At 44.4% G+C, this 26434-nt stretch overlaps 4 protein-coding genes across 6 annotated transcripts in view; 2 read left to right on the top strand and 2 right to left on the bottom strand.

The window, feature by feature from the left end:
• Positions 1-155: 155 nt before the first annotated feature.
• Positions 156-5162, bottom strand: LOC148654146 (magnesium transporter NIPA2). Its single transcript, XM_088597450.1, has 6 exons — positions 5012-5162; positions 4461-4602; positions 3568-3624; positions 2907-2997; positions 2414-2574; positions 156-2115 (listed from the first exon to the last, which is right to left on the bottom strand). Exons 2-6 carry the CDS (start codon positions 4600-4602, stop codon positions 1466-1468), a joined length of 1101 nt encoding a protein of 366 aa, XP_088453576.1. The 5' UTR covers positions 5012-5162; the 3' UTR covers positions 156-1465.
• Positions 4633-13407, top strand: taf7 (TAF7 RNA polymerase II, TATA box binding protein (TBP)-associated factor). Of its 2 annotated transcripts, none has more exons than XM_088597448.1 (13): positions 4633-4713; positions 5661-5725; positions 5877-5953; positions 6046-6124; positions 6644-6777; positions 7105-7228; positions 7563-7621; positions 8879-8951; positions 9214-9327; positions 9741-9935; positions 10885-10997; positions 11506-11565; positions 12371-13407. In XM_088597448.1, the coding sequence occupies exons 2-13, from the start codon at positions 5686-5688 to the stop codon at positions 12413-12415; spliced, it is 1113 nt and encodes a 370-aa protein (XP_088453574.1). In that variant the 5' UTR covers positions 4633-4713; positions 5661-5685; the 3' UTR covers positions 12416-13407. The 2 variants fall into 2 exon arrangements, with proteins under 2 accessions (XP_088453574.1, XP_088453573.1); XM_088597447.1 differs by lacking the exon at positions 4633-4713 and adding an exon at positions 5299-5388.
• Positions 13408-14254: 847 nt separating this feature from the next.
• Positions 14255-22637, top strand: LOC148654144 (uncharacterized). Its single transcript, XM_088597435.1, has 8 exons — positions 14255-14462; positions 15115-15297; positions 15661-15849; positions 16255-16431; positions 16721-16862; positions 18330-18874; positions 19345-19486; positions 19942-22637. Exons 1-8 carry the CDS (start codon positions 14367-14369, stop codon positions 21147-21149), a joined length of 2682 nt encoding a protein of 893 aa, XP_088453561.1. The 5' UTR covers positions 14255-14366; the 3' UTR covers positions 21150-22637.
• The window catches only part of drp2 (dystrophin related protein 2), a 61198-nt gene continuing 56074 nt past the window's right edge, over positions 21311-26434 (bottom strand). For both annotated transcript variants that reach the window (XM_088597437.1, XM_088597438.1), the window contains exons 22-23: positions 26142-26231; positions 21311-25781 (exon numbers count right to left, since the gene is read on the bottom strand). In XM_088597437.1, coding sequence (XP_088453563.1) covers positions 25762-25781; positions 26142-26231 — 110 coding nt within the window. In that variant the 3' untranslated portion in view covers positions 21311-25761. The remainder of the gene's footprint in view (positions 25782-26141; positions 26232-26434) is intronic.

The raw sequence follows: 26434 nt of genomic DNA, 5'->3' as shown, positions 1-26434 counted from the left end.
TAAGCCATTCAGTGAGGTTTTTAGGATGTGAACTATGTAAATTTGAGTGAGAAAACAGACTCTATTGTGCTTTTTAGCCACTAAACAATCTAAGGCACCTCTTGCATAAAATTAACTAACAAAACACATATAAAGAAAAACGAATCATAGCTGAATCGCAGTTAAAACAGCTTTCAGTTTTTATTAAAATCCTAAACTCTTATTTACAATAACAAGGTATCAAAAATTAAAGATTGTTTTTTAGAAAGGAACAATAAATATAAATATTTGATTTATGACACCAAAGATTACAAGTGTGCTAAGCCATTACGATTGTTAATACTGTAGTTTTCACATATATAGCATTTGGGAACGGAGGAGATCAGTCCACCTGTCACATGTAAACAAACATACAGCTTCTCCAGAAAGCCACTGTAATTACACTTCTCCATGAAATCTCCTCCGGCCTCCAGCCAGACAAACTGCACACTGAGTAAAAGTGGAAGAATCTGTGCAGTGTGGAAAATCAACCCGTGTAACCTGTCCCTGCCACCAGTGAAAGGCACGAGGTGGTACACATGACCCCTGAATAGACGTGTACAATAACCCGGCTACTAGTCTCCAGTACTGCAGTTCATTGAATTACAGAATTCTCCAGAATTACGGCAATCCTACAGAAGTACTGAGAGTTGTGCAATTCAGAATTATACTAATTACTTATACTGTATAAACATATAAACATGTATGAAATGATTGACACAAATGAATAATACTATATTAACCGTGTTCAACTTTCTGGAATAGCTCCCGAGACTCGCTCTGTATTACGCCCTTGACCTCAAGTTGTTAATTGCACCACTGGTAAAAATAAATTTAAAAAGGCACCTATTCACGTGACAGTTAGTGAAAAAAGTTAGTGTTTTGTAGCTAAGCATTAACTTCAGCACAGAAAATTAAATTCTCTCAATTACAGTTTCCTAGACCTACATAGACCCTACTGTAAACCTTGGGATCAATAAGAACAAAAGACACTTAAAAAAGCCAGTGAGCTAATGAGCACAGTGCTGTGTGACGTGTCAGTCCTCTCCCCATTTTTATGCATCCTGCCATTTCAGTGTCACATGTTCTGCAAAGAATGGGAACAGAACTAGTTTTAATAGTGCAGACCTGTCAACCAGAGCCTACACCAGCGGCAAAGGAGAAGAGTTAAAAAAGATGATTCGTGTGGAGTAAAAACGAAAGGAAAAGGAACAAGGATGGCAGTATGAAGTCCTGTGAAACAAGAGGGACTTTTGTGAGAGTAGTCATTTGCAGAGAGAGGGGGTTTTGCTTCCTTTTGGATGAGTACTGTATTTTAAAATATTTTAGAAGGATACTTCCTAGAAGGCACGGTATCCTTCCCAGATTCCGTTCTAAAAATATCTTCAAGACCCCAAATTATTATAAAACAACAACAGATGGGTGTTAAAAGGATCTGACTCCACTGTTAGGTGACCGTGACGCTGCTGCTCCTCCTGGCTGTGCTGTCTGGAGAATGCCTCTTACTGCCTCCCTCCCTCAAAGGCTGTCCCCCAGGCGTCTCCGCCTCCTGGCTGGGCACGGGAATATAGGGCTGGCCCCAGGGGTCCCCTCTCTGGCCCCTGCGGAGGAAGAGTGGGAGGGCGTCCCAGGTGAAACTGACGTCCTTGAAGGCGTGGAGGAGAAAGATGCCCACGATGATGGTGAGGAAGCCGCTGATCGTGCCCAAGATGCCGTCCGCGGACATTTGGAACCACTCCTTGAAGAGGATGGCGGAGCAGGCCATGACCGCGGTAGTGAAAAAGACGTAGTAGATGGGAGTGACGATGGACGTGTTGAAGATGTCCAGCGCCTTGTTCAGGTAGTTGATCTGCGTGCTGATGCAGGCCACCAGACACACCAGCAGCGCCCAGAACAGGGGCTCCTTCAGCACCGGCTTCCCCGCGAACAGCTCCTTCGCGCCGATCCCCAGCCCCTTCACACAGGACACGGAGAGGGAGCCGATCGCCGAACAGATGAAGATGTAGACCAGCACATTCTTCTGGCCGTAGCGCGGGGCCACGATGAAGATCAGGACCAGGCTGCTCACAACGACGCACGCGGCAAACACAATGAAACCTGCAACAGGCAGAAGACAGCAGTTCTGTTAAAGTGAATAATCTGAAAGAAAGAAATCAGGCACTCGCTCGGCAGCGATCACACTTGTTATGCTTTCAACATCCAGCTTTTTGTGTCCCACTTCAGCTTTCATCGCCGGAGTCTTCCTGTGGCTCAAGCCAAAACTTTGCAACCAGACAGGGCTGTGATCACTGATCACTGCCGGTCACTTAAATCACAAACTTCAAACTTAATTTCAGCCCAGTGAATTCCGGAGGGCACATTCACCCCCGAGAGACTGTGCAGGTGTGTGACGTACCGGGATCTTTCAGCTTTTCCGCCATGGAGCTCAGGGAGTCCACTTCCTCCTCCTGTGGGGCATGGATGACCATCACGGTGGAGCCCAGGATGCACAGCAGACACCCGATCTTCCCGTGAACATTCAACCGCTCGTTGAGGAAATAGGAGGACAGCACAGCGCTGAGGAAACAGGAAGGGTGAGAGGGAGCTCTTGGACAAAAATGTAAAAATGCCAGTGCTAGCACCTGTCAGAACTGTAACAATCTTTCTTGCATATCTGTATGTTATTAAGAACACAGGTCTTTTTGTGATGTGTTGTAAGTGACCCTTATTAGGATGGTTTGATGGAAGGTACCAAGACCATACTTGAAACAAATCTCGGAAAAAAGTCTTTTTTTTTTTATCCAAGCGATTAACCACTGTTTTCATCAAAATGGCACACGGGTGAAAAAAATACACCGAGAAATCAAACAGCTTTTGCAGACTGAGCTCGTGTGTGTGTCCTGACTCACCTCACCAGGACGCTCAGGGCTCCCAGCGGCGTAACGAGCGTGGCCGGCGCAAAAGCGTAGGCCGCAAAATTCGCAGCCTCTCCCACCCCCACTGCAACACAAGAGGGCAGAGCGGGTCAGGAGGCACGCCCCGGCCGGGCCCACGCCAGGGACACAGCATGGCTTCTGCCATGAACACACTTCCTCTTTTGTTTTCAATCACAGTACTTTCTTTCAGAGGGTTTGGGCCTCCAGTCTCTGGCAGAACACGTGTCTCAAAGATTTCCAGATTAAAACAACGTACAGGTGGGCTGCAACGTAATGACCCGTTCATAAAAAAATGAAACACACCCGAGTATCTGGACATAACGCGCAGCACAGAGCAATGTGAGAGGAGAAGAGAGACGAAAATGGCAGAGAACCGAAGAGCCAGAAGGGTTCTGATCTGGACATCCCTCCGGGTTATGTCAAAGCACCACAGACCACCACTGGGTCAAGCGCTGGTTTAAACAAAACAAAGGCATGATCTTGGAAAGAAGTCTCTGCTGCTCAGACACGTCTTTCCGTAGCTCTTATTACAGTAAATCATAGTGGAAATGACATTCCTGAATGCTTTTGAAGAGTCTCGAAAATAAACTGTAGGACTTGTAGAACCCAAAAGGACACAGACTTCACGACTTACTTGAAATAAGTCCTGCCCACCACAGCCACTCCTTGAGGTAGGCGTGTCCTCCTTGGCCTGCACAGGGAAGGACAAAACAAAATGCCTTCATCTCCCAGTGTCTCCCACTGAACTGCAGCTTATCACCACTGACAGCATCAGTAGCAGGAGTACAGGTATGTTTCCTTCAACACTTGTTTTAGCTCATGTCCAATACACCGACTGAACCAGTTTTTCAACGCAATCTGGTTTTCTGTGACAGGTACAAACAACAAAACTGGGAAACAAGTTCTCCAGCATCAACCGAAGAAACTCACAAGTGGGAAAAGACATTCCATTCCAACAATAATATGCCATATTTAAACACAAACACACTGCAAAGTGAACATCTTCCTAATTAAATAAGATTTCATATTATCAACAATGTGAAATTTTAAAGAGATGCAAGAATGTCTCACGTTTTCCCAAGATATGATGTAAATGGGTGCGACGTATGCTGTAACTCTTCCTGACCAGGTCACAGAAGGAAGTGACAATGACAAGATGACAGAAATGATACACGGTGAAAACACAACAGTCTAAGTTTCACATCAATGGTTCACTTCCCATTCAGGTACTGCTGTTTGCGTTTTACAGTGTGAGCAGTTACATTTGCTGGTTGTCTGAGTAGTGTACTGTGCCTTGGGATAACAAAACACTCTGCTCAAGTCATGTGATTGGTATTTGAGTTATTTTCGGAACAAAACAACTTTAAAACTGGGCTCTATTAAACAGCCTGGAGAAACTGAAACAAAAGTTACACAAGGCACAGAGATTACAACGACGAATCATGCGATCTAACAGTAAAGTCGACAGTAAACGCAAGGACAGTGAGTCCCGATAAGGTAAGACACAGTCGCAGTGTGGACACGTACCCGCTCGCATTGACCCCTTACTGGCCAACCGGAGGAGCCCCTTCTTCTTCAGAATGAAACTGCCCCCAATAAAGACACTGGAGCAGATGGCCAGGGAGAGGCCGATGTAGAAATTCACTCGGCTCGCAGCATCGATATCCATCTGTTGACAAATGATTGTTGAAAGTCTGATACTGGAGAGAAATCACAGCTGAGCTGAGATTTAAAAAGAAAGAGAGAGAGAGACGCCTCGATCTAAAACTCAACAGCTCAGGTATGACTGTTTCGTATTACATTTCGTTTTACTGAAACCTATCTGGAGATTGAATGCAGTGTCGTTGAAACAGGTCAAAGTCAGTATCTGTTCGTTTGTTGAGGGTGAGGTTGAGGGTTTTTTTTTTCTAAAAAGCAATCCGTTAATTCAGTTCTTACTGTAGCTATAATTCAATTTTCCCAAGACGTTTATGTGATGTCACGGGACAGCTTTGTCATAAAGCAATAAGTTATTTGTAGAAGATGTACATAACTCAATTAAACCGATTCTGTAATAGGGAAAAAAAACAGGAATTTACCTTGCAATCGTGCCCATAGACGCCTGATACAGAGCTCTGTCACAGGCCGGGGAAACCGCAACTTCCTCCATCAACCCGTCCTCTCCGTCTGCAGGTCCCCCAGCTCCGGCTGCCCGGAACCTTTCTTTCTCCTCTTCTGCCTCGAAGCACCGTTTTGAGCTTTCTTCTATTTTAATTAAGTAATATTATCGCTGAAGACACCGGAATCCGTGAAGCAAAAGGCGTTTAACCGAACTGTTGACTTAGTGAATGTGAGCCGTATTAAAACGACGAGAGCAAGGCGGACCCTTTGGAGAGCGGGACTTGTTGTTTATAGGTAGTCTTTTCAAGAGAGTATCCGGTTGTGTTGTTGTGGAGGAGGAGGTACAGTTGTGTTGGTAAGTTCAGTACGTATTTCTTGCGGGATACAGTAGATTATATTTATGATTTTATTTTGCTGCCTCTAACTATATGTAACATATTATTTTAATAGGAGCCAGGGTGGTGCAGTTTATATAGTTTGTTTTTTAGTTTACTTTATTCCCTGCACTATTTTTGAAAATTTGCATCAAAATCAATGTTAGTTGAAGCACAAACAATAAACAACGATATCTCATATCTCCTAATCGCATCTTTCTCTGCGTAATAAAAATATCAATTTTCTTTACAGAGGACGTCGTATAACGCAAGTGTTTATGCAGAATAAGAAGATCAAAATGACTTCCAAAGCAAAAGGTTCGGCATTTCTTTCTGTGCACTTCGTTTACCTGTACATATTTATATCCGGATTTATTTAAATTTCGCTTAGATGGTGATGCTTAGTTAAGTCGATTTCATTACAAAAAGACGCCCTTAACTGTTGATGTCTTGATTTGTTCTCCTCCAGTGGGAAAGGCAGGCTCCAAAAACAAAGACGACGCGCCTCATGAGCTGGAGAGCCAGTTCATACTGCGGCTGCCCCCGGTACGGAACCTGAACCTCTCCGAGATCGGAGATGCCGAAATCGACCTCATGTAGTTTTCATTGAAACGTCCTCCTGTTTTTTTTTCATGTAGGAATACGCCTCCACGGTTCGGAGAGTAGTGCAGTCTGGTAGCGTCAATCTGAAAGACAGACTCACCATTGAACTGCACGGTTCGTACCCTGGAAGAGTTCCTCGATTGCTCAGATATTACGGGACTTAATCACTAATAACCGCCTGTCTGGATGTTGCACTGGCTTCATCGTTCACTGGATCGCAAGAAACAAACTGGGTCGAGTTACAGACGGAATAATCTGGCATATTCGACCATTTTCTAGACCCGATTTAAGGGTTAAAAAAAACAACACCGAAACGACAGTTGTAATACATGTGTCCCTCTACGGCGTCCTTATTATATTAATTGTTCTTACAGTTAGGTAACTTGATATCTAGGTCAATTTCAAGTGTTAAGACACCATACTGTATGTACTTAAAGAATCCTACACCAGCTCCTGAAAATGTAAAACTTGTTCTTATGTTATGGTGGTCATTTTATGAAGTCTATTTCTTTCCCAGTTATGATCAGTTGAGTTTGTGTAAGAGAATGCATTTCCCTGAAGTTACAACAGCTTCACCAGTTGTGGCTGTGTGCTTTCACACATGTTCTCAAAACGAATGACCCCTCTGTGCAGCTGACGGGCGCCATGGGATCGTGAGAGTGGATCGCGTTCCTCTGGCCTGCAAGCTGGTGGACCTCCCCTGCATTATAGAGTCTCTGAAGACAGTGGATAAGAAAACCTTTTATAAGACTGCAGATGTTTGTCAGGTAAGAACGAAACATTCAAAGGCATACTGTGCAAATTCATGTCTACTTTTAGAATGTACACTTACTTTGATGCAATTAAGTTTTTAACTAAATTTCATTTTTATTAGGCTATATGCACAGTGTTATTGTGGATCTTTAAATCTGTTTTCCATGATTTAAGTGTGATTGATTTTATTTGTTCTCCACTGTTTAATTGTAATTTTTCTGTGGCTTTTTTTCACAAATCCTGGGAAGTAGTCCCTTCCTAGTTATCTATCTAGTTATACAATTATGAGTGGCTGACGCTCTTTGTGTTGAGCTGTTCCAATGAATATTGTATGTACACAGATGCTGGTGTGCACAGTGGATGGAGACCTGTACCCCCCTCTAGAGGAACCCACAGGAACTACAGAGCCCAAGAACAAGAAGAAAGATAAAGATAAAGACAAGAAGTTTATATGGAACCATGGCAGTGAGTATCCACCCTGCTTGCCTCGTTGCTTTAAAACGTGTTGTTCCTTGTTTTTTCAGAGGCAGTATTATTATGAGCCTGGTAACAAAATAGAGTTTAAACACTTTGAAATTAAGTTTCAAATACGAGACTTAAGATGTAGCAAGGCAGTATTTTTTCTTTCGTTAGCAGTAATTCTTCTGTGGGTTTATGCAGGTAGGTGGTTGTGTTTACTTTTTTCTATGAGACAGTAAATTGCGATGAGCCTTTTCAGAGCTTCCTGAAGATTTTCAAGTGACTGTGAACGGCAGTGTCCATATGAACAATAATAGTCGTCTTTGGTTTTACTGTCTAGTCACTCATCCCTTGAAAAACACCAGGAAGAGAAGATTCAGGAAAACTGCTAAGAAAAAGGTAAATTTTAATGTGTAAAGTTCATCTTCGTCTTTTTAAGTTTTCCTTCTTAAGTTGTCGCTTGTGTTTTTTAAAACATTTATTACTGTGTGAGCCAGTATTAAGATACTTTGAGAGTTTTTAGAAATATTAATCTGCTTTTTTGTTTTCCAAGTTTTGAGAGATAAATATAGTTTAACATATTGTTACACATAGGGCGGTTATGAAAATAGAAAATATCAGAAATAGTGGGATAATTGATAAGTAAAATACCCCCAAAATCTTAAAGCTATGTCAAGACTATATCCATGTTGTAGAAATATTGAGAGACTCTTGAGATATTTGTTCTCCGGTATAGATGTTATGAAAAGTGTAATAAATCAGGCACACTGGAATAAACAAATATGTATTAATGATGGCAATAACACACTAAGAACACACAACACAAAATGCAACATACTGTACACATTACTCTATTTACAAACAAGGTGTATCGAAGGCCTTCATCCTGACCAGCCAAAAGAACTGCCAGATATTCAAATCCTGTATAATGTCTAACAGGCCAAAAAGAGATATAAACCCGTCCTCTTAATCAAACAGAATATGACCTACAGTTAAATCTATATCTTTATAACTCTGGATAATACAAATTTAATGGGAGCCTGAAGTAAATACATCCACTCACCAGGAGAAACTGTATAGAGGGATTCTCTGTACAAGAAATTCATGTTGAATGGTCAGCTCTCTGTACTCTGTTTTATCCTCTTTTCCTGCACATTTGATGACTCTTAATGATTTACCTAGAATTTAATTAACCAAGGTAAACCTTACGATTCCTTTGATCAGTGCGTCTCAGAACTTCTACAATACAGTAAACACCTCAGCCCCTTTCTTGCTTTGAATCTGTCTTGAACTGCAAATGCTGACATTAGCTGGATGTTGACCATTGTCTCTAAATTCTTTTAATTGCCACTTCCAATAACTAGCAATATAAATAAAGCCCCCTGTTTTATATTGGCACAAGATGCATAAGGTAACCAGGGGGTGTTTCGACTGATAGAACCAAGAAAGAAAGAGATTTTAATTTCTCTTCAAATAAATCTCTTTTAAGATGTACTGAGCTCTTATGATTTTGTCTTCTATTATCTCTAATGCATTTCCTTGCTCGTTTCCAGATGGTACTATTAGTGGCAAATGTACTGTGTCTCTGAACATTTCCAGAGAGGCTGTTTAATGTGAGTTCTCAACTATCTTAACACGGCATGATTCATTTTACAGTACATTGAGTCTCCAGACGTGGAGAAGGAAGTGAAAAGGCTGCTCAGTACAGACGCCGAAGCTGTCAGTGTCCGTATCCTTTTCTTTGAGCGCCGCATTTCAGTTTCCTTACATATGTCTTCAGCTGTTTCCCATCTCAGCTGAAGGCGCCTTCAGAATAATTCCAGTGTGGTAAAAAAAAAAGACAAATCTGTCTTTGTGGTGGAGGCTTTGTAACATACCTAGCTAATCAAAAACAGCTCAGAATTCTGTGATGACACGGCGGTGCCCAATGGCCCCATGGTACAGAGCTTTGCAGATGTCTGCTGCGTTTCCTTTGACCTTGCTGGCCACAGGGTGGGAGGTGATTGCAGAGGACGAGACCAAGGAGGCCGATAACCACGGGTCCCTGGCGAACCTGGACTCCTCTCCGGGCACATCGGGGCACAAGCTTGGCCATGGCTCCTCAGGTAGGGGCGCCGTGGTGCACCCAGGAACACGCACGTGCTGCTCGGTGACACTCTTGATTAAGGCACAGAGACACGGTGAGAAAAAAAACAGTACGGCACATCCACTGCAGGCCTCTTTAAATTACTCAAGGCAACGCGATCGTCTGTGTTGGTGCAGAGCCTGGGAGAAGGAGGACTCAAGCAGAGCACAGAGCCCTACAGTGTAGAGGGCATAGTGTTTAAAATACATGGACAGCCCCCTGTAGAGTCTTAGAGTCATAGTCTGCTCTTATCTCCGGTGAGCTTATTCCGCTCTGTCAGAAATGAAGGTCTCAAAAAACGGATAACAGTCTGCAAGTGTGTTGACTTGCCGCAGCGAGTCTGCTGCTCTGCGAGTCGACCCGGCGAGCCAACGGCCCGGTCTGTGTCTGCAGTGCAAAGAGACGAGCTGCGGGAGATCTTCAACGACATCAGCAGCAGCAGCGAGGAGGAGGAGGACGAGGGCGACAGGCACGAGGACGAGGACCTGAACATCATGGACACGGAGGAGGACCTGGAGCGGCAGCTGCGGGAGAAGCTGAACGAGTCCGACGGCCCGCGGGACGAGAGCGACGCCAACAGCCAGATCGGTGAGAGCGCCGTGTGGGCCGGCGGGTCTAAAACCGCATCCAGACGGAATGAATAGTTCACGCTGTGAATAGTCGTGAGGGAGTTTTTTTTTTCTTTGAAGTGCGTGTAAGCCCTGTGAAATAAATAGTTTTGATTGTTTTAGGTCAAGAGACGCGCTGTTCCACACGAGGGCAATAGAGTATCGAACAGATTAGCCCGAGGGGCTGTCGGAGCGGCGTACCAGCTCCTCCCCGCTTGGCACAGGCCCAAGCAGAGCGAAGAGCTAGAAGCTCCCGGCCAGAAACCCGCGGGCAGCTGAGTGCACAGGAGGCCTGCTCCTCGCTTTTCCTCTGGGGCTCCCCTGGTTAAAGTAAAGGGGTGGAACAGGAGTATTAATCATGCTTTCCATTTGAGTAGCAGTGTGTCGTGTCGGCGAGGATGACAAACTAGAAACCTAACTCCCTTTCGTCGTGTCATTGGATTCATGCAGTAGCTGCTTATAAAAGCAGTCTGCAAGTATAAGATTTTTTTTCACAATATAAAATTTGTATGTAAAATATAAATATAATATAAAGTCTAATGTAAGCCCGAAGTCGTTTATAAGAGCCACACTGATTTTAGTAAGAGGAGGAGTAAATATACTCAAAATACATCTCATCATTTTTTAACTGGATGTAAGTACATTTACTTGTCGGGCCCAGTTATTACTTTAATTCGCCCTGTGGTTTGTGCAATCCTGTCTAAAGGAAACTGTTCCTACGACCATTTTGCCAGGCTTTGCTGCAAGTGTTTAGGGGGACCAGTATTTCCTCTGGGATGCTTCAAAATAGCAAGTGCTGTATAAATGCGAGGAATTGTAATTAATGATAATATCCCCTCATTCTATTGCACGGTCTCTTTCTCCACATACTCTGTCGTGGTGTTGCAGTAGGCTGTGTGTTGTCAAGCACATCCTCTTGTTTCCTGCAGTCATGGAGTACCAGGTTCAGATCAACAGTGTGAAGGCAAAGCTGCAGGAGACCCAGGAGAAGAAGAAACACCAGGAGGAGCTGATCAGAAAGGTGGAGAACCAGGCCCTGAAGGTGAGGCCCCATACATCATGCGCAACTGCTACAGTCCATGGACATGACACAGTGCACAGGACCACTGACGTTTCCAGCGTCTTTGTGTAATGTGGCTTGTGTCACACTGAAACTAGTTCGTGGGAGTGTTTTTGAAAAATACTATCTTTGGCATCACCTAAGAAATCTTTCGAATAGTGTGCTGTGAGGTTTTCTTGGACTAACCTTGGAGAGTTGATTACGGAAAACAAAACCGCTATTCAGATACTGTTTTAGACTATTGAGCACCTCCCTGATGCGAAGGGTTCATGTAGAAGTCTGCACAAGACAGCACATGAAATGTTTATTTTTTCTGTTTCTAGAATTAAAATTTCGCTCTGAAGCCGATGACTATTAAGACGTGTAGGCATCATATCTGGGAGGCCTTTGTATTTCTAGACACCTGCCCCTCCGTTCAGTGTCTTGTAAGTAATGGAATCTGCCTGCTGTTAATGATGTTGTTGTTGTTGTTGTTGTTGTTGTTGTTTAGAATCGCTTCCAGACTTTACTGAATGAGATAATCCGCCAAGAAGAGCGTCAGCTGGAGCAGGTAAGAAGGAGCTTTAATGGCTTGAAGACTTAACCATTCTAACCATTTATAGCCATTAAATCTTCAGTTTCTCAAGAGCTGGAATTGAGTAGGAATCGATTAGGCGGGGCATCCTTTACATTCGTTTTGAATAAAAGTCTGAATGCCCTTCATCCCCCCCCAGGACCAAAATGACTCTTAATTGAACAAATCGCTAGATTATTCGCTTGATCTGTAACTTTAGAAGCAGGGGGTTAGGGGTGACAGTATGGGGGCTGGGGCCTCCCCGAGATCAGGGGGAGACTCCTGTTCTCTATCCCCTGCAGTCATCAGGTTCTACAGACGGGCTTCCGGGCATAACTGAAGTGGAATCGACCAGATCTTAAAAAGTGAAGGACGAGGCGCCTTAAGCAGTCTTATCTGTTGTTCCATAAAATACATGTAACCTTGTGCAACAACACCTGATGGAGCTGGGGGACACCTTGGCCTCCTGTCTTCAAGGGCACCTTGCTCTGGTGCTGGAGGGGCCGGCATGTCTGTGGGTTTTCATTCCAGCTGAGCTCTTGATGACAAAATCCATTCATTACTGAACCAATTCTCCAGCACCTTCCAGCTCTTCAGGTGTTGCTTCTTTAAAATATAACTTGAAAAATCTGCAGACAGGTTGGACTACTCTGTTTTCATGAGAATGCTTACAAAGGTTATCAGAGTGGTGATAGTGACTTAAGCTTATAATTAAAAACAGGTTCTTAAACGTGCCAGATTAATTCGCAGATACCTTATGTGACCTCCACTTCTAACACAGTTACTGTTTTTATCCCAACAGCTGGCCTCTCTGCAGGAACAGCTGGATTCCCTTATTGAGAAGTAACAGCAGATGGCAGTATAAGCAAGTCAAAAGACAGTTTCATCAGGACAAAACAGAGTCCTAAGGACAGTACCTACAGCGCCTTGGTTTATTTCCCAGATATTGTGTTACTGTTCATGCCACAGAGCTGTCAAGGGCTGTAGAATGATATGTGTAAAACATTGCTGTGGTATTGTGCATGTATAGGCTAAAGATGTGGCCATGTTCACTGGTAGACTTTCACATTAGGTGAGACTTGAAAACTGCCTTTTAATGGAGATGTGTAATTGGACAGATTGAACAATACACCTTTAAAGAAATTAAGTTTGTTGATTAATGCCTGTGAGCAGTCATCTTTGTGATGCTGCTCTACTGTGAAGTCCTGCCAATCATAAGACTACTTGAACAGAAGAACAGTGTGGCCGATATGTTTCTGGTTCAGTTTGGATCTGTGTTATGCTTTTACTCCCCACCAGCACTAAGAACTGATTTTCAGCACAGAAACCATATTCTATTCCTACCCATGCCTTTCAGTTTAAGGGCAGTCCTGTTAAACATGGAGTCTTATTGCCTTCTAGGAACACCTCCAGTTTATGATGTGTTAGGTTCAGCCACATTAAATTTTGAAAATAAATACTTATTATTCAAATTTTATAGTGCCAGGTGTGGCAGAACTGTGTGAAGGCTCAGTTGTGTGATGAGAGGTGAAATGGCTGCTAACTTTGACCTTGTACATGCAGAAGGTGGAACTGGAAATCGGTTTAGATTATTCTGTACACCCCAGTGATGTGAAATGTTAAGAGCTATTTTGATATTAATTTCCATTATTACAGTGTATTAATGCACTATATGTCCAGGTTTAATGTTTTTTGTCAGTTTTACACACTTCAGTAAACTTTTATATGATGTAAGATGGTTGTAACAGTGATTAAGCATTCCTTGTAATGTTTTTTTGAATTATGGAAGCCTTCCATATTATCATTTAATAAAGATTATTGGGCCAAAGCCTAATACAATGGACACTTTTTATTATTTTTTTTAAGATAAGACTTTAAACTTTATTAGCAGAGGTTAATAGCAATAATAGTGACCCTCGTGTTTGTGAGCCTAACTCTGTGCCCAGTGCACTAGATCATGTAAGAGCTGAGATCAGTCTAATTGTGGAGATAAAGAAAACTGTTATTATCCTGTTATTGTCAAGGCAGGTGAAAATACAACTGTCTAGACCTGTTGTATAACTGTAATAACATGGGATCGACACGAGAGGGTGCTGAATAGTTCACCCGGTGTGAGTAAATAGTATAATCCGGTAAAAATGCACCATCCCACATGGGTTTAATTTGGGCTTGTGAGGAGAGTGGAGCTGGTGGTGTAGGTCACTAGGGAAGTCTGAATATAGTTTGTGGCAGTTGAGGGATGGTAAAAGCCACCCTTCCTAAAGCAGTATTTGTTCATTATTTAGTAGCAGTCTTTTGTTGAAATTGTTGAAAACTTTTCATGTGAAAAGGCCAGGAAGCCCCCTGGACTGTAAAATAAAATGCTGGTGTTTTGGAGTGTTTGGGGCATAAAGGTCCCCTGAGCCATGCCAGCAGAAGAGAAGGATTTTCCATGCAACAAACGTTTTAATTTCTTTCTTAAAGAAGGTGCGTTCATGCTGTTACCTTGCACCAGCGCATGCGCAGGTCGCCTGCTGCTTGCTGTCTAAGGATTAGGGAGAAGGTTCTGGGGATTTACTTGACAGATTACAGCGGCCAGCCTGCTAATCCAGCCATCTGTCAGAGAGCAGCCGGGCAGGAGGAGCACTGCTGGGCTGCGGAGCTGCGCTTGCATCACGGCCTGCTTGCAAGCTCATCGAGAAGGAAAAATCTCCAATAAACAGCTGCTTAAAAGGTCTTCGGTCTCTGAGACCTACTCTTGGAAAATACTTGGATTTTTCTCTCGTATCGCTGCCGAAAGAGGGGGGGGACACACAAGGATGGAGGAAATGTACCTCCTGAATGTTGAAGGGGTGAGGAAAAAGATCCTCCACGGAGGTCAGGGTGACCTCCCCAAATTTCGGAACGGAACCAAGGTAAGAGGCAGGGGTCTGTTTTCCCAAATTCTGTTTTTCGTGACCAAAAATCCAACCTGTTTTTATCTTCCTGTCCTATTCTAACTCAGATCCTAATTAAAAAAAATTCCACCTGTAATCCACATAGCGGCTGCTGCCAAATGAATTTCCCTACCCTTTAGCGGCGACCTCTTTTCCAAAATCACAACTGCGCACATTTTCCCCTCCTATTGTTTCTCTAGTGGAGGAAAGGTCTTCATCAAAATATAAGGACATCAACATGGCCCAGTGTCTCAAGATGACAAGCATTGAATGCACTCAAATTCATTTCTACATTCCACAGCTGGGGCCTTTTGTTTGAACTTCTATTATGTGCATTTGGCTGCTGCTCCCTTATGCTGAGACAGGCCCAGAATGGAAATGGCGCTGTTTAAGCGGAGTGAAGGTTTGGTAGCATGTCTAATCTGTTACAGAGCAAACTGTTTTAATGGCTCTGAATGGGAGGTAGGCCTTTGCTTTTCCCAAGAGTCCCTGAAGGTGGTGCTGACAGGATCAGCTCCTGTGTGTGACAATCCAATAAAAATATATGGGTTCACATAATCCCTCTTATCTTGGGTGCACTCTCTCCTCTTATTCTCCCCTTCTCTCTCCCTCACTCTTCCCATCTCCAAAGCTGGTGTTCCACTTCCAGACGCTGGCGTGCAATTTCGAGCGGACTGTGATTGACGACAGTCGCCGACAGGGCAAGGCTCCCATGGAGATCATCGTGGGGAAGATGTTCAAGATGGAGATCTGGGAGACTCTGCTCACCTCCATGCGGATTGGAGAGGTGGCAGAGTTCTGGTGTGACACTATAGTAAGTCCCACACCCACAGCCCTAGGTTATAAGCCCCTTTCTTTTGTACTCCTTGCAAAGCCTGACCGAAACCAAATGTTTGGCTGAAAATGTTGACTTTGGTTTTCAATCCCTGGAGTTGCGGGGGGGCAAAGCTTTGTCGAGCCCTGCAGGAATGGTGTGAGAAGTCTTCTGCTTGTGTGACACCTAAACACAATCTACAAGAACCATTTCTTCGTTCCCAAATATCAGTTGTTCTTTTGTGAGGAAACATGAAGTAGAACTCAAAACTCAATTTTATTTTATCGGCATCGTTAAGTGTAATCCTGTCTAGGTGTCCCATCTTGTCCAGTGCCCCTGAAGATCTGTCTCCCCTCTGCTCAGCACACAGGACTGTACCCCGTCGTGTCCAGGGGGATCCGCCTGATCGCCGAGGGGAAGGATCCCCTGGAGGGGCAGAGGCACATGTGTGGGCTGGGGAACATGTTCGACTATCACTGCATGGGCTACAAGGACCTGAACGAGCTCATGAAGGAGCCCCAGCCCCTCATCTTCGTCATGGAGCTAATCCAGGTCAGTGACCTTTTTGCACCTTGGATGCTTCTAAAAGAATTCAAGCCTTTGTGATAAGCAAAGGCAAAGGTTTTTCATGCAAATTTATCATGCAGTTAACTATGGTGAGGAACAGAATAGAACAAGGAAATGCTTTACTATGTATCAGTTCATCCTAAACACTCAACCTTTGGCCACTTATCTTGTTGTCCAGGCTAAACCGGCAGAGCCTGGCCACCATCAATTCTTCCTTAATTCTCTGCCTGGTATCAGCCTGATTGTGGTGGATGAAGTGGGACACTTCCTATGCCTTAACACCTCATAATCCTTTGCCTTCAGAAGCTCTGTGGGAACACAAAGAATGGGTTCGCTTGAGCATTCTCCTGCTCCAGTTGGCTGATCAGCCTTGGCCTCTGTCTCCCCCAGGTGGATGATCCTTTGTCGTACAAGAGGGACTCCTGGGCCATGGACACCGATGAGAAGCTGCAGGCCGTCCCGGCGCTGCACAGCGAGGGAAACGCGCTGGTCAAGCAGAGGCACTTCCGGGGGGCGGCCAGGAAGTACCAGGAGGCCGTGATCCTGCTGAGGAACGTGCAGGCCAAGGTGCGAGTGCGTGGAGCGGGGAAGCAAGTGCTTTCTGGGCTCGGCTCAGGCTGCGCTCAGTCCCAGGTTACAGGAAGTGTAAGGAGGCTGGGAATTAATATAATATCCAAGTAGATTCATCAAGCGAGCACGTGCCTTTGGATACTATATCCCTACTGTAGCAGAAGTTTCATACCCCCTTCTAAGTTTGCAAACATTATCTGCACAGAGGTGCATCAGTGAGCATTAAAACAGCAGCCACAGTTGGCATGCAGGAAGTGATCAGGGATGTGCGCTGTGTTCCCTGCAGGAGAAACCAGGCGAGGAAGAATACCTGAAGCTGGGGAGGCTCATCACGCCACTGGTGCTGAACTACTGCCAGTGCATGCTGGAACTGGGGGAGTTCTACGAGGTCCTGGAGCACACCACGGAGCTGATCCACAGGCACAAAGGTATCCGGCCCCACTCCAGAGGCACCGGCTCTAGCAGGGAAAACACCCAGCACGCAATCCTGCTTTTCCTCTGATGATTGCAAAGACAGCTACGAACGTTACTTACAAACAGAAGTACTTGCGTCCTGCATAAGATACGCAAAATAAGGAAAACCTACAGCATGCTGAAGGCCAAAATCGTGTATTTACATTAATATAAAGCAATTAGCCATTTGTAGTTTATATAATAAACATTTTTACATTGTGTTATATACAATTTATTAGAATTGCAATTGTGTATTACTGTTTTGCAGTACTGCCGAATACTAAAACAGAGTTATAACAGAAATTCGAGAGGAAGGGTAGATCCTAGTCTTCCTGAAGGTGCTCTCTCTCGTTCTCCTCCCGCCACCCCGTCTACTACCCTGCAGCAGCTCCCTTACTCAGTCCTGGCGGTCTGAGGGGGGGCTCGCACACTGAGAGGTAGTTTGGTACACTCTTACACAGGTGCCTTGAGTCAATGTGTAAAGGCTGACAGCTGTGGTTTCTCCCAGTGCTGTCAGAGCCGAGGTGCAGGCTGTTCCAGTGAATAAGACTCGCAGTGGCCCAGCTGAGGCGCGGCAGCGTGATCCTCTTATCTCTGCAGCAGCGAGTCTCCCTCACTGCACTGTTCCCTCACTTGCTCACTATGTCACTATTCCCTCTGCATCTCTCTTAGCATCTCACTCATCTCCATCAGCTCCAGTCCATTACTGTCATCAGGTCACTTTCGCAGCGGCTGAAGCTCAAATTATTTTTGATTTTGCTGCGATGACTCCGATGCTGTCAAAGGCAGCAGGATTCTTTTTAAAATGTTCAGACGCTCAATGATTTAAAGGAAGCATAACAGAAAGTAACATAAATGGAAAAATAAAGGCCTGCTGAAACTCACAGGCCAGCTGTGATTTAAAGAGATTTTGCGTTCTTAAATTCCAAACTCCGCTGTCTTCTTCTTCTGGTTCAGCTGAATTTTATTGTAGCTGTAACAACTGTAACCTCATTACAGTACGTTTGCATTTGTTAAAATACTGTAGTTGATCACTGGATTCTGTGGCATGTATGTTTTTAAAATAAAATACAGAAATATAAGATGCATTTCCCAGAGGTGTGTGCAGGTGAGTTCTCCTAAAAGACAGTGAAAAAGACCATGTTTTAAACCTTATTGAACATGAATGTTCTGGTATTTAAAACCTTGTTTCCATTTTGTAGACTAAACATTTTGCCTCAAAAGAATTGTCTGAAGAACTGCATCTTTTCAATAACATACATTTTTATGAGTTCCTAGGAAGCAAAAATGAGTGCAGTGCTTTGTAAATGTACTTTAAATGATATGAAAGACACAAAAGCAAAACCTGGAGTGGAGAGACTGAATTGATTGTATGTGATAGGACAGGAGCCGCAGCAGTTTTTAAAAAAATATCTCATCTTTTCACAACGTTTTTCTGACAGGCAATGTTAAAGCCTTTTACAAGAGAGCAAAGGCCCACGCAGCTGTGTGGAATGAGAAGGAAGCTCGACAGGACTTCCTGATGGTGGCCAGCCTGGACAGCTCACTCGGCCCCCTCGTGCAGAGAGAGCTCAGGCTCCTGAAGGAGAGGATGGCTGAGAAGTACTGCGAAGAAAAGAAGACCTACTGGGGAATCCTGGGAGACAGGGCGGGGGATGGAGAAGAACAGGAAAAGGAAATCAGCCGGGAAGGAGAAGGAAGACGGGATACAAACGAGACACAGGACACTCCAGAGAGAAGGAGCCAGCTGGTGGTCACAAGCAAGGGGTGGAGAGCCCATCAGAGCACAGAGCAAGGTCAAGAGCAGCTGCAGAGGACAAGTGAGAGTGGAGCTTCTGGACATGGGCGAAAGGGAAGAGAGGAAATGCTGAGGCTGGTTCCCCTGCTCCACAATGAGGGCAACTACCTAATGAAGGAGAAACGCTTCCCGGAAGCATCTGAGAAGTACAAAGAAGCCATGGACTATGTGAAGTTCATACAGGCCAAGGTGAGCTTGCAGAACCTTGTGCTTCAGTCATGGCTCTGCAAATGTTGAGGGACAGTTAGTGAACAATTGCCAATCATTTCTGCTCCACACAACCTTGCGTTTCATGGTCATCCTGCAGATATAAAGCTGCTTGAAAGGCCCATATGATTTCATCATATAGCTTAGGCTTGTTCATGTCGAGCAGAGACAGTGGTATCTAGTACAACCTTTCAAAAATAATTAAATTTGATCTAGAATCATAAGAGTTCTTTAAGGAAGAAATTCAAATTCTGTGTAAAATCCTATCAGGTTTATCATGGCACATATATATATGCTTAAAATTACAAATCCTTTCTGAAACATCAAATGCAAAATATCTGGGATGGGACATGATTTTGTATGGGAGTTAAGGCCAAACCTTAAAAAGTAGCATGCACATAGGTGTACTGTTGTTACTGGCTGTAAGGATCTGACCGCCTTTGTCTGGGCAGGAGGATCCTCAGGAAGAGGACTGGAAGTCTCTGGAGAAGGTGCTGCTCCCCCTGGTGCTCAATTACTGCCAGTGCAAGCTGGAGCTGGAGGAGTACTACGAGGTGCTGGAGCACACTACTGAACTGCTCAAGAGACACAAAGGTACAGCACTACCCCCACTGGGTAAAGCCTACTCAGCTGTGTCTTATTACTGTTACTAATTTGTCTGACACTTTCACGCACCTATTGATACAGCTGGGTATTTAACTGAAGCAATTATGGTGACAACTTTCCTAAAGGATACAACCAGTGTTGCACCTTTAAACCACACCATTGCTCCACATTGCTGCCCTTTAAAACAATCTGTCATAATTGCTGTGCAAATGTCTAGTTTTTCCCACAATACAGGTATTTCCATACCAGTGGGATAAACATAAATCTCCTAAGACTGTCTGCAGCAGACCCTGCACAAGCTCAATGCAGCGTGCACTGCAGTGTTTGTGCCTGCTCTACTCTGGGCTTGGCATTCTTCTGCATACCATAAGGTAGCTCATTGTATTTTTTGCAGGAGAGCTTTGCTAAGTTTTTGCCTCGGTGCTTCCCTCTCTGCCCCTCAGGCAACGTGAAAGCCTTCTACAAGCGAGCGCGGGCGCACGCGGCTCTCTGCCACGACCAGCAGGCTCGGGGGGACTTCCTGATGGTCTGCAAGTTGGACCCCTCCTTCGCTCCCAGCGTGCGCAGAGAGCTGAAGACGCTGGGGGAGATGATGAGAGCCAGGAGCACCCGGGCGCGGAAGAGCCGCTGGAGAGGTGCAGAGGACAAGCAGCGGCAGCAGGAGGGGCTGCTGGGAGACGAGCACGGGGCGGAGCGGGACAGCTGGGGGCCACGCCTCAGCTCTGAGGCCTGTAGAGCTCCGGCAACAGGAAGAATTAAAGGCGATGGGAATGAAGAGGAGGTGCAGAACCAGTGCTCAGAGTTGGGAATCAAAGAAAGTCTTGGGGGAGCAAATACAGAGGACCATGCAGTTGGAGGTAAGGAGCACAGTAAAGTCTGGGGTGCAACCCAAAGAGTTGGTCTGAAAGATCGACGTAACAATACTGAAGGTTTTAATGAAGAAAGTGTTGCATCTACTATGGTGAGGTCCACCAATGAAAGCAAGGGGACAGACGCTGAAGAAGCCAATGAAAGCTCGATGACAAATGCTGAAGCAGACAATAAATGCTCAGAGACAGATGCTGACGAAGCCAATGAAAGCAAGGGGACAGATACTGAAGCAGCCAATGAAAGCAAGGGGGCAGATACTGAAGCAGCCAATGAAAGCAAAAGGACAGATACTGAAGCAGCCAATGAAAGCAAGGGGGCAGATACTGAAGCAGCCAATGAAAACAAAAGGACAGATACTGAAGCAGCCAATGAAAGCAAGGGGGCAGGTACTGAAGCAGCCAATGAAAGCAAGGGGACAGATACTGAAGCAGCCAATGAAAGCAAGGGGGCAGATACTGAAGCAACCAATGAAAGCAAGGGGACAGATACTGAAGCAGCCAATGAAAGCTCAGCATTGGGTGCCCCAGTAGAAGACGCCAGCAACCAGGATACGAAAGCCACACCGCAGGACAGGGCTGGTGGCAGTGCAGGGGTGAACGGGACTGGAGCCAGCGGAAAGGGGAATACTGCTTCACAGTTCGCAGACAGAACCAACCTCAGCAAAGACACAGCCACAGGCCCAGAGCTGGAGAAGAAGCAGGCCAGCTTCCGAGATACCATGACTGATTGGCACGAGATCACAACAGATAGCATTGAGCTCGCAATTGAGGAAGCTAATTAGAATTTATAAGTATTGAATGGGAAGAGAATATGGATACAGCGGCTGCTGAGAATTCATTATGAAGCACAAAGTAACAGTTGTGCTCGCTTTCAAAAGACATCTGACTTCCACTGATCACGAATGGACAGTTCCAAGCAGACAAATGACACAAAGACTTTGCGTATAACAAAAACAAATTTTATTTCTGTACACAGTATGAGTAGAAAGCAGCCAGTACCCCCATTAATTTAAAAAGTCAGCCTTTAGAGTCATTTTATACAAAAAAAAACTGATCAGAAGCTGGTATGTATTAATTTAAAATAATTAAAAACAAAGATGTGTAAACATAATTTAAAAATGTGAGGCAAGGAAAAGATCTTAGTTAAAAGCCAGTAAAGTTTCAAAGTTATCAGCTTGGAGAGGTTACCAGTCTGAGCACTTCTTTACTGTAAAAGTAAACCTGTATGTTCATTATAGAACAGGAGCACCACTGCTGTTGCACATACAGGGGCAGATACCAGTAAGAAGGGCATGAAATAGGACAAGAAGCTCAGCAGGTTATTAAACCACAAGCCTAACCTGGATAAGGTTCACTCCTGAAAATCATCATAATGCAAGCCACAAAAAACAGTACCTTCGGTGGAAACCTGCCCAATGTGCTGGAGCACAGATGGCTCCCAGATAAAATAGCAAAGACAGAAAGCAAAGATAGCTCTCTGCTCTCCCAAAAGCTCTTTATCTGATTAAATTAAAATAGAAAGTAGTGACTTTAAAACACAGCGACACAGAGGGCTTACAAAAAAATTAAGTCTTTAGCTATGGAGCACCACAAATAAATTATGTTGTACAGCAGCATATTGTATGTAGCCTATGCAGTAAAAATATCTGGACTCCAGTGTACATAAAATGTCATCCATAATCCAAAATGCTCTTTTTCTTAAACAAGGCAGGGATTCTCAACTCTGGTCCTCAGAGACTGCACAATGTTTCTAGTTTACTGTAGGGATAAATAGTTCTGCACCTGAACTGATCCCATTTAGCTTGAACTGGCCCAGGTGATGCTTCTACACAGCCTTCAGCTACTGACAGTTTAAAGAGCCACAGAAAACCACCTGGACTCAGACCCCAAGGACTGGAGTTGGGTGCAATGCCATGGTACAGGTTGGTGAGCTCCTTTCAGGTCTCCTCTGAATGAGAGTCTAACAGCAGGAGCTGGAGAAGAGGCAGGAATGGGACTGTGAAACATGAGAGACCTTCAGAGCCTTGCGTCTGACACAGCAGACAACCCAACTGCATCTCTTGGTCGGAATTCCATTTTAGAAGAGAATGAGAAAAGGTCGATTATACAATAGGTAAGATATTTTAAGAACATAGAATTTAAATTGTAATATCATTGTTATTCAAGATTAATACCAGTTTAAGTCCATTTCTCAGAAATACATTTTTATTTTTATTTGTCCATTCTTATGGTTTCTCTTTTTCAGATATACGCATTAAGGCTCTGCACAGTGAAACAACATTTCACTGGCTTCAAAACTCTTCATTGATGTAAACAGAAATCCACACATGTACAGTGTACAGTATACACTGCCTTCTCCCCTGTTTCTAACCTGTCAGAAAGAAAAGGTTTATACTGATAATAACTATGGGATACAAAGAGGAAACATTCCGGCAGTTAAGAGATATGTTTGAAATTATTTAAAAAATAGATTTCTGATTTGATTCCAGATCATGAAACATCCAGTCTCACTTAAGTTGTCACGTGACAGCCTGTTACAGGCCATAGGATGACAGGTTTCTGTTGGGCAGAAGCAGGAGGCAAGTTAAAATCTTCCATCATGTAACTTGTATTTTGGCAAGTGGATAAAACTCAATTTATTCTGGACTCAAGTCTGCATTTAGCCAATCATTATGCCGACAGCCATCAGGACAGAATTACAGTGTCCAGATCACTAAATACTGCTTTTACAATATTGTTTTTTAGCAAATTCTTTGTTTCCTAGTCTGGATATTCATCATTTGTCGCTGTCACACTGGGGTGAATTTGTAGTAGTAAACGTTAAACAGTATTAAATATGCTAAATAAAAATAATAAATATAATGAAACAGTAGCATTGCAGTCTTATTTCTGTTACAGTATAGCAGATGAAAGCTTACTTTGTCAACAATATCTGTGTAGCACGGTAAGAAGGGGCCAGTTTTCTCCTTACAGGTGCTCCTGCCTCTTAATTGGATGCTGCAACTCCTCTATGAAAAAAATATCGTCCCACCTAAAAGGCTTAAAGCTGTGGCACGGTCTCCCTCAGGCTAAACTCCCAGCCATGCCATGGAAATAACAGGAGCTGAGTTTTGTGATTTGAGTTCTGCACATTCAGCCTGAAGGAATCGAGGTTCCCAAGACAGAGCACTAGACAGGATTAAAGTTGAAAGTTGTTCACAACACTCCCGTCAGAATCCCGGATCGGGACTGTAAAGCTTAATTAGCTATTACCACCCTTCTGCTTGGATTCTTGTTAGGTGGAAGAAGTGTGCTGTACTTATTTAAAAATAATAAAATAAAGCCAAAGAACTAAGTACAGGCTGTCACTAAATCAAAGTCAGGCGATAAAGGATTTTCTTTCAGGTTGTTTTAGGGCTACAGTATTATGCTCTGTGAGACTGAAGCTTGAGAGCACCATTCTATAAACTGCACATCCAGCCTAGTCCTGATGCTGTTAGTATGGGCTTCAGAGCAGGAAGCTTTTGCACTCAATCACTGCCTAAATGCCACACCCATGCATAGTCCATGGTCACCACTCCATAGACCCAGGGTCAGCCTGCCTGCTTGCCAGGCCATTACGGGGCTTTGAACTTTCCTTTAGATTCTGTGCCGAACGGATCCTTCATTGCTTAATTAACCTGCTTGCTGCAGGTCCCTTCGGACATGTAAGGATCAGCTAGAGCAAAGACTTGCACCGGCAGGAAAGGCAGGTGCCAGGGCTAACCCCTGGTATAGAGGACTGCAGCAAGCTGCCCTGGGCACATGGCAGGGCTACACTTCAGATGGGAACCCTGTCCCACTTATCATCATCCTTAGCATTTTCCCAATGGCCTTTGGGATCACTGATATATTTATATATTGCATATCAAGCCAATATTTACTGAGTGCACTGGAGACAGGAATGGCAACATACACTGTAAATGTTCAAATGTCAATTAGCCTACGTGTCTAGGTATCCACCTCTGTGTGTAGTTTCACCTTTGTTTCTATTTCTTCCTTGAGGTCATTTCTTGTTCAGTGCATTCTCTCCAATACCATCTATGTGTAGTTCTTCATCCAGTTTCCAAGCATCTCTGCACTCCCATTCTCTTGGAAGATACAGTACATCTTGCTATAAACTACAATACACCACGATTCAGCCACAGACATTATTTAATTAAGACCATTCTCTCACCCTATACTACATACAGTGAACACCACAGACCACAAAACAGATAGACCAACCTGCCCTGTGCGATTGTGAAAACGCAAAATGAACCAAACGGGTACAATTGTCCTTCCCCCCTCCCCCCAGCAGCTTTTCTAAAGTAGTGCATGACACAACGCTGTTGAGGATGAAATGTCATAACATCATGAATAAGAGAATCTGGTGGCTCTGACCAGAGCCAGACACGCTGTAAAGTGATTTAACCTTGCTCCTCCATGAGACTCCTGGTTTTAAGGCATTGTAACTGCTTCATGCACTCTCCAGTCTCTAGGATCTCTGTACATGCCTCCTGTGTTGAGGTGAGGAGTTCTCTTCACTACACTGGAGGCCATTAGACTATCTGTTGGCAGGTGCTTTTAAAACTAAACATGCCAAGAAAACCATCGAAGCAGTGTTATACTCTGGATAATAAGTATCCTAGGAATCCTAATCAGCTGAAATGACAGTTGATTTTTAATTATTTCATTTCCCCCATTTCTACATGCTCTATCCAAGACTTGTTAAAGTTAGCAACACAAGATCCTGGGTCTGATCAGATTATTCTAGCTCCAATGAGGACCACATTGCTCTTGAGCTCTTGGCAGCTGCTTAGACATTCAGAGTTTGATTGAGACAAACCAAGTAAACCATCTCGTACCCCATCTTGCTGGCTTGCAGCTGGGTGTTCTTCACTTCCTTACAGGTGGCTAAAACAGACTGGTCCTGAAAGTGGTCAACAAGGAGAACGTCTGTTGGTATTACAAGCTGAAAAGGCACTCCTTGTGAGCCAATAGCAAAAACAAATTCACTCTTAAGAGAAAACACTCTTGGGAGGTACTGGCAGTCAGAAAACCTCAAGCGCTCACTCTTTGCATTGTTAAACCATAGGTCTAGGTCTTTGTGCTGTTTTCGGAAAGCTTCACCTTGCACAGTTACACACAGCCAGAGCTCGCTGCGCAGTGTCTGCACGGCCACGGCCCTTCGGCACCGGGTTCCACGCTGGGAGGACAAAGACGACCGAGCTGCATGTAGGTTAGTGCAAAAATCCAGGACGCTTCACTCAGATGGGCATTCGTGCGGCTCTGTGCGGGCAGGAGGGGGCGCTACTGCACCATGAATGAGGAGAACTGAGACGACTGGATTCCCAGCCCAGCGCACGGTGCTGCAGACTCTGAGCCACGCAGATTTTAGCTCAGGGACGGCGTACCTTAGGAGCAAAGCAAGAGAAACAACAACCATGAGAAATAATGACTCACTGAGGAAGACAAACTTGTGGCCCAATAAAACAAAACACATTCATTCGGTTTTTGCACTCCGTTCTAGTGAAGAGTAGATACTCATTTTGTCATTCGCCGCTGTGTTAATGGGATACTGTTTTTGGGGGGGAAATGCAATTTACGCTGCATATGATCCATTTTTGTTTGTAAGTGTCATCTGACTTCCTGAGTAAAGAGAGGTTTACTGATGACGCATCAGCCGGTAGAAAATGGGGTCACAGCTGTCAGAGCAGCAGGTTAGAAGCAGTCGTGCTGCTGCGGGGTACTGAAAGCACCCGACCCCCCCTCACCGGTGTCCGGTGGGAAGACATTCCTCAGCTGCTCAATCACCTCCTCCAGGCGGATCACAGTGTCCCGGCGCTCCCGCTCCAGGTCCTCGCCTGGAAGACAGACAGACAGACAGACAGACCCCAGGGAGTCCTGAAGCTGCGTGCTCATGCCCACCCAACAGCCACTGCTGCGGACCGCTTAAAATGTCAAATAAAAAAAACACTGCTTTTCACTTTCACTCCTAAACGTCCTGCTTGCTGGTTCTGGAACAGGCGGTTTCGATTGTGCTTTTTCACGCTGTGTAGCAAAAAGA

The sequence above is a fragment of the Lepisosteus platostomus genome, chromosome 10, assembly GCF_059453375.1.
Source record: "Lepisosteus platostomus isolate fLepPlt1 chromosome 10, fLepPlt1.hap1, whole genome shotgun sequence".
Classification (NCBI taxonomy): Eukaryota; Metazoa; Chordata; class Actinopteri; order Semionotiformes; family Lepisosteidae; genus Lepisosteus; species Lepisosteus platostomus.
The sequence above is the reverse complement of the archived record's forward strand: the minus strand, read 5'-3'. Positions and strand labels throughout refer to the sequence as shown.

Excerpts from the sequence above, each read along its gene's own strand:
- LOC148654146 (XM_088597450.1), bottom strand. The coding sequence starts at position 4,602 with ATGGATATCGATGCTGCGAGCCGAGTGAATTTCTACATCGGCCTCTCC. Across the intron at positions 2,998-3,567 it reads GTGGGCAGGACTTATTTCAA|TGGGGGTGGGAGAGGCTGCG; the intron begins GTAAGTCGTGAA and ends CTTGTGTTGCAG. Across the intron at positions 2,116-2,413 it reads GGAAAAGCTGAAAGATCCCG|GTTTCATTGTGTTTGCCGCG; the intron begins GTACGTCACACA and ends TGCCTGTTGCAG.
- taf7 (XM_088597448.1), top strand. The coding sequence starts at position 5,686 with ATGCAGAATAAGAAGATCAAAATGACTTCCAAAGCAAAAG. Across the intron at positions 5,954-6,045 it reads TCATACTGCGGCTGCCCCCG|GAATACGCCTCCACGGTTCG; the intron begins GTACGGAACCTG and ends TTTTTCATGTAG. Across the intron at positions 6,125-6,643 it reads ACTCACCATTGAACTGCACG|CTGACGGGCGCCATGGGATC; the intron begins GTTCGTACCCTG and ends CCCTCTGTGCAG.
- LOC148654144 (XM_088597435.1), top strand. The coding sequence starts at position 14,367 with ATGGAGGAAATGTACCTCCTGAATGTTGAAGGGGTGAGGAAAAAGATC. Across the intron at positions 16,432-16,720 it reads TGAGGAACGTGCAGGCCAAG|GAGAAACCAGGCGAGGAAGA; the intron begins GTGCGAGTGCGT and ends TGTTCCCTGCAG. Across the intron at positions 18,875-19,344 it reads TGAAGTTCATACAGGCCAAG|GAGGATCCTCAGGAAGAGGA; the intron begins GTGAGCTTGCAG and ends TTGTCTGGGCAG.